Raw genomic sequence first — 10,599 nt, 5'->3', positions numbered from 1 at the left:
TTGAAAAAAGTCATACCTGTTCCTGATTCTTAATTAGGGTTCCTAATTATCATAGGCAAAGAGCCCCATGTGTTAAGCACTGGACTGCCAACCGCAAAGTCGGCATGAAGATCTACAGCCTCTGAAACCCTACGAAGCAGTTCCACTGATGAGCTGGAACTGACTTAATATCAGAGGGCTATTGTAAGGAGCCCTGCTTCAGGATCTTCCTACACAAAAAAGTGGTTAGATTTATGTAAAGGATAAGCCTTTTACCAGTAAGTAAAGTCATTTTTTAGATACTCCTGAACATCAACTCATTTCACAATTTTCATTTTGTGGTGTAACCAGTTCTCCTTCAAGTTAGGGCCCTTCAACAGACTGTAACACAAGTAACTGCCTCAGGCCAAAGCACTCCTGCCAGGTTTTCACATCTTAGACTGCCTAGTACAGAAGAAGACAGGCAGCAGTAGAAAAGCTATAATTAAACAACAGCTGCAGAAGATCACTGCATCCCCTACTAGAACCAGCAGAAGGGAAATTTTCAGCAACTGCAAGAATAAATGTCACATGTTCCAAAGTCTTTTTTGAAAAGTTAGAACCAGGAATAAATAACTTTAAAATGCTTTGAACCACAATCTTTCACTGAATTGCTTCATAACCTAACACTTCTACCCAAACCATTTTGTTTTGTATCATTTTCTTTCACCAAGAAAAAGTTTTGAATATTTTAAAGACCCAAGACAAAAAGACCACACTATTTTTAATAGCCAATACTTGTGGATGAAATGTATTTCAGTATCTTCCATACTTCAGAAAACAGAGTTCTATAATTAAAATACCTTCTCAATATTAAATCATAAAGCAATCACAAAAACATTCCTTAAGATCACATGTGCCCTCAATAGCTTTACAAAACAGCTATTCCAGAATTGTCAACAAGCTAAACATTTTTAAAAGCACTTGTCACAAAAGAGCAGAAAACATGTCTGCCTCAGGTTAACTTTAGGTAAAAATGTAAGAACTCTATATTTGCACTTGCAGGTAATCCACAGATTACAAATATTCAAACTACAGAATTTTCAAACTACAAATTGTGTGCAGTTATGAACCAAATCTTTAAAATCTACTTTGCAACACACATCAAAACATTATTACTAAAAAAGAAAAACCAAACACTATTCTGGTATTATGTTAAAGGTGTTTTAATATATCTGGAAGTGTTCTATGTTTCTTATGCATAGAAAAAGCATACACTATATACATAAATATATTTATTTTTCTACTGATGTTAGATACAAGCAGTTTCTGACCTCTATGTAAATTCAATGAAAAGATTTAGGAACAGAAACGGTTTGTAATCCAGCGATGGCATGTATATTATCAAAAAATTCTCAAGGTAAACAGCATTACCAAAGTAACCAACTGCCATCAAGTTAATTCAGTGACCCTATGTAGTGTTTCCAAGGCTGTAAATCTTCATGAGAACAGACAGCCTGTTCTTTCTCCCACAGAGCAGCTGGTGGGTTTGAACCACTGATCTTGCAGTTAACAACCCACTACATCACCAGAGTTTCTTTAAACGGATTACAAGTGGAAACCCTGTATTGTTTTTTAAATTAAATAGAGTACAAGTTTTATGATCACTTTAATTGTTAACTGTTATTAACATTAACAAAAATTTTTATTGGGACATAATCATAGATCATACAATTCAACAGTCCAGTCATAAAGAAGAGTTGTACAATCATTCCTACAATCAATTTTAGGACATTTTCTCCATTCTTGGACTCATTATTAGCTATTTCCCCTCAGCCTCCCCTGACATAACCTCCTAAGAAACCATTAATCTAGTTACTGTCTATAGATTCACCCATATACTGGAAAACATATAAAATCAAGGTAATAAAAAAGCTAACAACAAAGTAAAATAGAAAAAAAAAACCTCAATTGAAAACAAAGCAGAAAATATTAAAAAGTAGAACAAATTTAAAATAGGTCAAAAGTATCAAAGACCCAGAACAAACAAATCATATCAATGTAAATGAGGGGGAGTGTGGAGTAGAGACCCAAAGCCCATCTGTAGACAATTGGACACCCCCTTAGAGAAGGGTCACAAGGAAGAGATGAGCCAGTCAGGGTGCAGTATATAGCACCAATGAAACATACAACTTTCTTCTAGTTTTTGAATGTTTCCACCCTCCCACTATCATGACCCCAATTCTACCTTACAAATCCAGCTAGACCAGAGCATGTACACTGGTGCAGATAAGAGCTGGAAACACAGGGAACCCAGGACAGATAAACCTTTCAGGACCAATAAGGAGTAGCGATACCAGGAGGGGAAGAGGAAGGTTGGGGGAGATCAGTGCTCTACATCTAACCCCCTCCCAGGGGGACAGACAACAGAAAAGTGGGTGAAGGGAGACATCGGTCAGTGTCAGACATGAAAAAATTTATAAATTATCAAGGGTTCATGAAGGAGGGAGGGAAAAAAATGAGGAGCTGATCATTAGGGTTTGGGTTTTCTTTGGCTGATTTTTGAAAGTAAATAGCCATACCTTTTTCCTAGTCAGTCTGGAAGCTCCAGAGTTTTTTGGTTTTTTTGTGTTTTTTTCAGATGACCTTGTCACCTGAAAAATCTCCAAGTTCATTTTAATTTAACTTTTACTTTTTTTTTTAAGCCACTCAAACCACAATATACATTTGAGTGAGGAGGAATCTGGATTTTTAACTTTTAAATAACATAGTTTTTATAGAGCTTTTATAGAAACATTAGCAGCCCATCTCAATAAATGAAATCAACAGTGCCCAATTAAATCTTCCATGTATGTGGAGTTTTAAATTAACATGTTTTGTCACAGCTCCACTGAAATCTATGCAGCATCATGTAGCACGATACAAACTTCCTCAGACAGGTGGTGGCTGTGCACGAGGAACACTGGGGGGGGACTGAAGCTGGTTCTCCCACATGGAAGACAAGAATTGAACCACTAATGTTCTCAGGTAACTGGTTAAAGTAATTGTTATTACTTCAAATCAAAATACAAAAACTACTGTCTCGATTTGCAACTCCAGAAGTAACGTTGAGTGAATCAGAATTTTTTTCTGCTTCTTAGAAAAAAGTTAACTAAGATGACAAACTGTAATCCCTACCACATGCAAGCACTGAGTTAATTTCCAAGAAAATTCCATTTTTAAGACCATCAAAGCCCACAATGGTGTTGAAAAAGTGAATGTCATACACCAAACTAGTCATTATAACAAATCTTCAATTTATTTGAAGCAATTGTTTCAAAAACTTTTAAGTTACAGCAGTCACAGAAAAATCAGGGAACAGTCAGAAACAATAAGAGAATGATCGGGAGTACTGCATATTTTGTTTGTTGTTTTTTTAACACTGTCATGGCTTTATTCAAAACACAGTTACACAAAAGTATTAACTTCAAAGTTTTTAAAGGAGAGATTCTTGAGGAACTTAACACACTATATACACACTGCCATAGAAAGAGCATTAAAATAGGACCAAAAACCTCTACAAAATATAAAACCCACCCTTACTTATTTGCATGAAAATATCACCCACAAAGCTAAATAAGTTCTAAAAGTTATCTGGAGGCTCTAAACGTTGTTTTCAAACCAAAGAACTCTATTTCTGATTGCACAATAAGATGATTGATAAGAAAGTCAAATATAGATTTAATTTTAAAAATAATTTTATAGTCTGACATACTATGTGATGGGAATTCTTAGGGACTAAAACAAGGCATGTCAATTGTTGAAAAAGAGGTCAAATGTTTTAGTCTTTTGGAGATTCCAATCCCTCCAAGATTGATCCTAAGAATTTCCTTTGTCAAGTGTGCAACTTTTTAGTTTCTCTACAAATAACTTCATATTTACTTTAAAACTCACATTTAAATTTAAAAAGTCCCAAGTCCCAATCTGAAAGTGTAACTTCAACTAATTTGCTGATATTAACTTTTATTTATTTTTTTTACAAATATCCAAAAGGGAAATCATTCAGATAGCCAAAATTTGAAAATAGGCAAAAATGGAGATATATTCATCTCATATTTTTTAGCAGCCATATAAGGAAACCCACCTTAGGTACATTCACACTTATCCCAGATGTTTTTCCTTTTTTTAATGGCCATCTATTTGAAAACAAAACTTAATTTAAATTTACATTTCAAAAATATGCCAGCTGCCTAACATATCCCAATTAAATGCTGTAATATTCTTTATAAGTACAGGAGGAATAAAAGTTCTCCTCAGGAAAGCTATATTTTATAAGACAATATCCAAACCATTTTGGAAGCCAACTTAAAAATATTGACTTGACCATCTCATTAATTATCAACTGGCAGCCGTTCTGGCTTGAAAAGTACTGATGTGTGGCTTCCCATAGCCTCCCTTGCTTTCTGTTCTTCTTCATGTAAGAGTCTGTGCATGTTGTCAACCAAAAGAGAGCTATAGTAAGCAGAGCCTGTTGCATAGAGCTATTAGGATAATATTGGTATCTGAGAGAAAACACAATTACTTTAGCTTGTTTAAAACGTAGGTCTAAAAAGGTAGTTGAGGTATAAGACTAAAGGTTTTCCTGGATAGCCACAAGTTTCACAACTTAATTTTTTTGAGATACAAGGAAAAAGTGAAAACAAGCCAGGTGATCCTAAGGAGATTGCTGAGAGGAAAAAACGCACACCTAGAAACAAATGACCCCTGTGACGTCATGGTCTGCAGCCTGAAGAAGGGCTCACCTGCATGTCTCAATTAGTAGAAGCAAATTTCCCTTCAAAAATAACATCTTACCAGCCACCCAGCTTAAAAGAGGGTCCAAAAGCCTCCATAAAACCCATGAAAGTCTATTGCTGGATAGGGCCTTACTGTTTATTCTGCTTCTACTTTCCAAGCAACTCTTACAGCAAAGCAGCACTTCAAATATCATAGAAAGAAAAGCCACTGCCTTCATACTAAAGAACTCTGAGATGTAGCTAAAAAATAACCAACTCATGTTCAAGAAGACTTACTGTCATTTCATCTTACAGTTGACTGACTTCAGTTAGTTTATAAATAACGTTAAAACCTATGAATGAAATGCACTATACTAGTCCTGTGTGAAAGCTGTCATGTTTTAATTATGGGCTAAGCATGACTGATGCAGAGAGCATGAATGAGAAAACAAGATTCCAAATAAATTTTTTTCAGAATAGCGGGAAGTTTCAGAATAGCGGGAAGGGAGGTGCCAGTGAAAAATTTCCTCTACATACAATATGATCATTAACAAACTAATAAATCTTATTTGGAATGATAAAAAGGCAAAAATAGTAAAACCACACTTTTCCTATAAAAAGTTACATGTTGTTTTCAGTGGATACCTATGGTACAAGAAGAAACAGACGAGATCACTCTATCGCAAACCGGAAGACTACTCGGAAATCTGCTCTTAGAGTGATCTAGTCTTCTTCTTCTTCTCCATCATCTTCAACATCTCGTTTTCTCTTCTCTCCTCGAAGGCCTTCTTCTTCTGAAAGAGTGGCCAGAAAATTATAAAACGCTAAATTTTAACAAATGAATATGCATTAAGTTACAAAGTTTTGATTCTCTTAGTGAAAAGATAGCAGCATACTTAAAAGTGTGGCATAGGCAATGAAGTTTACTATCCAAATTTATTTGTTTCAAGAGACTGAATAGATTTAGAGATCCTTAATACTGACAGCTTGCTATGCACTCTGGTGGTCAAATTACGAAGTACAGATGAGAAACTAAGCTCGACACAACAGAAATGTTAATGAAAACTATTTTAAAAACTATTTTAAAAGAGAGCCAGAGGATAAATCTAACAAGGGCGTTATCTGGGTTTTCAGAGCTCTGTGCTCTTCTCTTACAGGTAGGGTTTCACATTTTCCAAAATGGAACATTACAAAATAATAATGAATTGAACTCAAGGGTCCATTCTTTTTTGTTTTAAAATTAAATGTAAAGCAGTTTAATTTTTGAAATGAAATTCATAAATTACCTGAGAAAATTATTCTTTAAAAAAGTTTATACCTTTCAAAGCATATGAAAAACACCAAATTAAGTTATAAGCGATCAGTAATAAAATCCATGACTTTAATTTAAAAATTTTTCATGACTAACTCACCCTCTTCTTCCTCTTCCTCTCCTTCTTCAACATAGTCATCATCATCTTCTTCATCCTTGTAATTAAAATATTTAGAGAATAAACAGGTCATGACGTAGATTTTTCACTGATTAACTCACTGCTATTCTGTGCTCTGATGATCTCTGCCTATATAATGTAAGTCCTTTCGAAAACCCTAACCAAGCCCTAGTTTTATAAGTTATCTTTTAAATCAGTACTGTCCAAAATGTTCTATATCTGTGCCACCCCTCATTTGACTACCAGCCACTTGTGGCTGAGCATTTGAAACATGACCAATGCACATGAAGGGAATTTTTATTTTTGTTCGTTCACTTTGAGTTACGTGTGGCTAGTGGCTATCATACTGATCAGAGCAACTTTACAGGCTTCAGACACAGGGCCTGCGTTCTATAGATTTTAGGAGAATTACCTGAGTCCTAGCACTAACTTAGTTATCTATTAAATATATTTATTCCCTGGGCCTCATTTCCAATCAGTAAAAGGAAAATATTAGTCTAAAAAGATGTTATATTCCTTCCACATTTAAAAAGCAAAAGTTAATAAAAAGTACAGTTCAACTTGACCTTTAACTTATGGGATGAGTTGTTCTGGAAAAGTAATATTTAAATAAAGCCTTTCAACACAACTTAAAACAAAACAAAAAAGTAGTCAAATAGGATAGAAATATCTAAAATATACTGCATACTCATCTGATTTATGTTGACCTTTTCTTTGAATAACCAGTCTCACCATGTAATCATAAACTTTGTACCAGGTTGATTCCCTAAGAATCTATTATGGAATCAGAAAACAGATCAATAAGCCTATCAGATAATTGAATATAAAAGAGATAACAGGTTCAGAATAACAGCTTGGACACTCCTATAAATAAAAGGCCTTTTATAACTTATATTTTGGCTTCTCCAATTACTAGCTTGTCTTGGCTATGTTCTAAATGGCTGAGTTCCAGATTTGTTTTGTTTTTTTTAAATAAACCAATCTAGTCTCCAGCCCCACAAAAGTACACTGCTTCCCAAAAATGCATTAACCCACTGGTGACTGTCAAGAACTCAGGTGCCACTAGAGTGTTTGGCCAAGACTAGAGTCTTTTCCTTATTAGCAGGAAATAAAACGTTTCCTCATTTATGCTCTGAGTATTACAAAACTGATGCTGTTGAGTCAAACTGGACCCACAGCAGCCTCATCTCGTAGTGAGTAGCCTGCTTGAGTGGGTGTTCTTGGCTGTGACCGCTATGAAAGCACATGCTAGGCCTTTCCTTGTGGCATTGCCTATTCCTTAGCAACCTAGTGCCAACAACTTGTGCCCCAGGGCCTGGAGTACTACAAGAATTCCACTGTCCCTAACTTGACCGGCCCACCCCCTCATTTTAATAAAATACTGTTCTATTCTTGCAGCTGAAATAGAAATTAAAAAAAGAAAAAAGAAATAGAAATAAAAATACAAAAAATGGCCAGTGAAATACAATTTCTAGAGATACCAGGAGGATTAGGGGAGGGTGGGGGTTGAAAAGGGAAATCGATAACAAGCATCAACCTCTAACAATGGAAAAGTGGGTGAGAGGCGATGGAGGACGATGTCAGATATGAAAATAATAATCTATAACTTATTAAGGGTTCATGATGGAAGGCAGGGAAAGAAATAGGGAGATGACATCAAGGGCTTAAGCGGGAAAAGAATGCTTTGAAAATGATGGCGGCATATGTGCAAATGTGCTTGACACACTGGATGAATGGATGGATTGTGTTGAGAGATGTAAGAGCCCCCAATACAAGTATTTAATTAAAAAAAAAGAAATAGAATTTCTTGTAATAGATTACTAATTAGAATACTAATCATTTCTAATCTAAAGAAGATATATTATTTATAAAAGTACTGAATTCTACAACTCACTAACCTTAGGACACACTTGTCCAAATCAACTGACACGTCCTGTGAGCCTACTATGTGCCAGTCAATGTACTAGATGCTAAGATACAAGGACAAATGGCTCTCAGCCTTCAGGAGCTCACCACTTCATAGGAGGCCACCCAATAAACAAATGCCTTCAGGCAACTGCTTCAAAGGAAACTGAGGAGGGAAATGCTGGCCAGTGGGAAACCACAGAAGCTTGAATAATGAGGCAACTCTGGAGTTAGGGTGTTTTTGGTTTTTAAGCTAAAGAGTGTACTAGGTGTGATTGGACAGTGGTTTTATAAGTAAATACATATATGAAAACTAATGAAATTGTATATAAAATTAGTGCATTTTAGGTTTTGCTATAATTATGTTTACCTCAATAAAAAAGGAAAAAAGGTTCATCAGAATGAGTGGAAAAGAATTTGATAGAATTAAAAACAAAAAGGTAAGAAACAGTTTGGTGCCACAGGCAAGAATTTAACTTGGTGGTGAGAGAGATGAGGCTAGAGGAGGAAGCAGAGAGCAGGCACATATGAAAGGTCTTATATGCCCAGCCAAAGATCCTGGCAAATGGGACAATTAGTGCTTCAAGCTGGCTAGTGATATGGTCACTCAGGCAGCACTGCAAAGGGTATACCCATGGGGTGAACCCTGTATTCAGATGGGCCAGTTAGAAAGCACTTCAGAAAAATAAGAGATCGTTCAAGGAAAGAAAACTTATGCTTTCTTGATATGCTTTACATATATTTAAATTGAATGTAAATTATTAAATCTTTACAACAATCTTGGTAATATAAGCTCAATTTCATAACTATAGAAACTGAGGCTCACAAAAATTTGCAAAACTGTTCCATCACACTAAGCAACTGAGGGCAGAATGGATTTTGTTTTTAATATTAAGGAAATAAAACAATAGGTATTTATGATTATTTGGCTATAGTGTGAGGCAAGGAACCATGGAGGGCAGGCAGAAGAGAAGCAGACAGACACATGCATGCAGTAATTCAGATTTCCATACAACTTACTTTTATATACAACTTTCAGGCCATATGCCTGAATAATTACTTTTCAGTATAAATGAAAAATGTCTATTCACCTGGATTTCTTCTTTCATTAAGTATGAGAGGCCCACTTCCTCTTCTCCCTCTCCCAAGTCTGAGCCTGCATCCTCATCCTCCTCATCCTCTTCGTCATCTTCCTCCTCTTCCTCATAGCCTTCAGGTGGACCAGCCTCATCTTCATCTTCGTCTTCATCATCTTCATCTCCATCTTTAAACATATTTCAAAATAGGGGCAAACAGTTGGGCAAATGTTTCTTGCTAGTATGTTAATTCTTTTTACCCTGACGCAGTCACTGCAAACTCTTAAGCCAGTAAGTGGAACAATAATTTTCTTTGAAGATTTCCCTTTTACAACATTCATATTTACTAGCTGAGAAGTATGGTTTCTAAATATTGGTATTTTTCCAATGTACAGATTTTCATAAAAACATTATGTACTACAATCAATTTTACTTTACACTTAAAACTCAACTTGCCCATCATTCTATATATTGTTTACCCATCAAATTTTGGACAGTGAAAAGAATTCCAGCCCATATTAACAAGCAGTAGCCTATTACTAAATTTAAATTCTCTTTGTCAAATCACCTTTTTATCAAAAAATATATCCTGATTATCTAACTCCAGAACATTTCTCAACACCATTAACAGTCTGGCAACTGCGCATCTTCCTGTTTCTATGAGTTCTCCCTTTTCAACATGTGATAAATGTTACAATATGTGTCCTTTTGAATCTGGCATGTTATTTTCAAAATTTATTCACGATGCCCAAATATCTTTATTCTTTTTAATTGTTGAATAATATCTCGTGTAATATTCCATTACATGGAGATATTGCCATCTGTTTATCCATTCAGCAGATAGAGAAAATTTGAGTTGTTTCTACTTTTCACTATTAAGAATAATGCTATAAAGTTCTTAAGTCTCCCCCTTTAGTGTGTATGACTGTAAAAAATCATAGTGCTTGATATTATAATAAGTATTAAGTTCCTTATACCCTCAGAAGTCTGAAAGAAGAAATACTAGGACAGGACAAGGAATAGGGGTTTTAAATGCTTGTCTTTTTGCCTCATTTATTTTTTCATATCTAAACCTCCAAGTCTAATCTAATTTGCATGGCTAGGGCAGAGGCTATAATTATGACATATTCATGAGTATTAAGAATGATTACCCTCATCATCATCCTCGTCAGACGCTTCAGGTGCTTCGTTATCCTCCTGATCAAATCCATCTAAGTATGTAATTTGCTGCAGCAGTTCAAAAATACTTTCTCTATAATCTTCTAGGTTTGTGATCTCACAGTTAAACAAGTCAAGACTTTTCAAATTTTTAAGATTTTGCTGTAAAAGAAAATGTTAAAATTTACATTCAAGGCTTAAGATATTGTGGTTAAAAAAAAAATTTTTTTTTAATTCTTAAATTATCAAAAATTCCTACTAAAGGACTATATGTCAAGTAGAGCCACCCTTGTCATCAGTCCTTGGCATGGCATGGTG

General features: G+C 35.1%; 1 protein-coding gene across 2 annotated transcripts in view; it reads right to left on the bottom strand.

Annotated features, from left to right (window-relative positions):
- Positions 1 to 3,231: 3,231 nt before the first annotated feature.
- Positions 3,232 to 10,599, bottom strand: part of ANP32E (acidic nuclear phosphoprotein 32 family member E) — an 11,804-nt gene continuing 4,436 nt past the window's right edge. Inside the window, exons 4-7 of one of the 2 annotated variants that reach the window (XM_004716576.2) lie at positions 10,275 to 10,443; positions 9,139 to 9,311; positions 6,125 to 6,179; positions 3,232 to 5,506 (exon numbers count right to left, since the gene is read on the bottom strand). In XM_004716576.2, coding sequence (XP_004716633.1) covers positions 5,436 to 5,506; positions 6,125 to 6,179; positions 9,139 to 9,311; positions 10,275 to 10,443 — 468 coding nt within the window. In that variant the 3' untranslated portion in view covers positions 3,232 to 5,435. Of the gene's footprint in view, positions 5,507 to 6,124; positions 6,180 to 9,138; positions 9,312 to 10,274; positions 10,444 to 10,599 lie in introns of those variants that run through there. The other variant, XM_045295682.1, reaches the window with a different exon arrangement.

Source organism: Echinops telfairi, unplaced genomic scaffold (assembly GCF_000313985.2).
Source record: "Echinops telfairi isolate 266 unplaced genomic scaffold, ASM31398v2 ScPeMD7_5805;HRSCAF=6673, whole genome shotgun sequence".
NCBI lineage: Eukaryota > Metazoa > Chordata > Mammalia > Afrosoricida > Tenrecidae > Echinops > Echinops telfairi.
The sequence above is the reverse complement of the archived record's forward strand: the minus strand, read 5'-3'. Positions and strand labels throughout refer to the sequence as shown.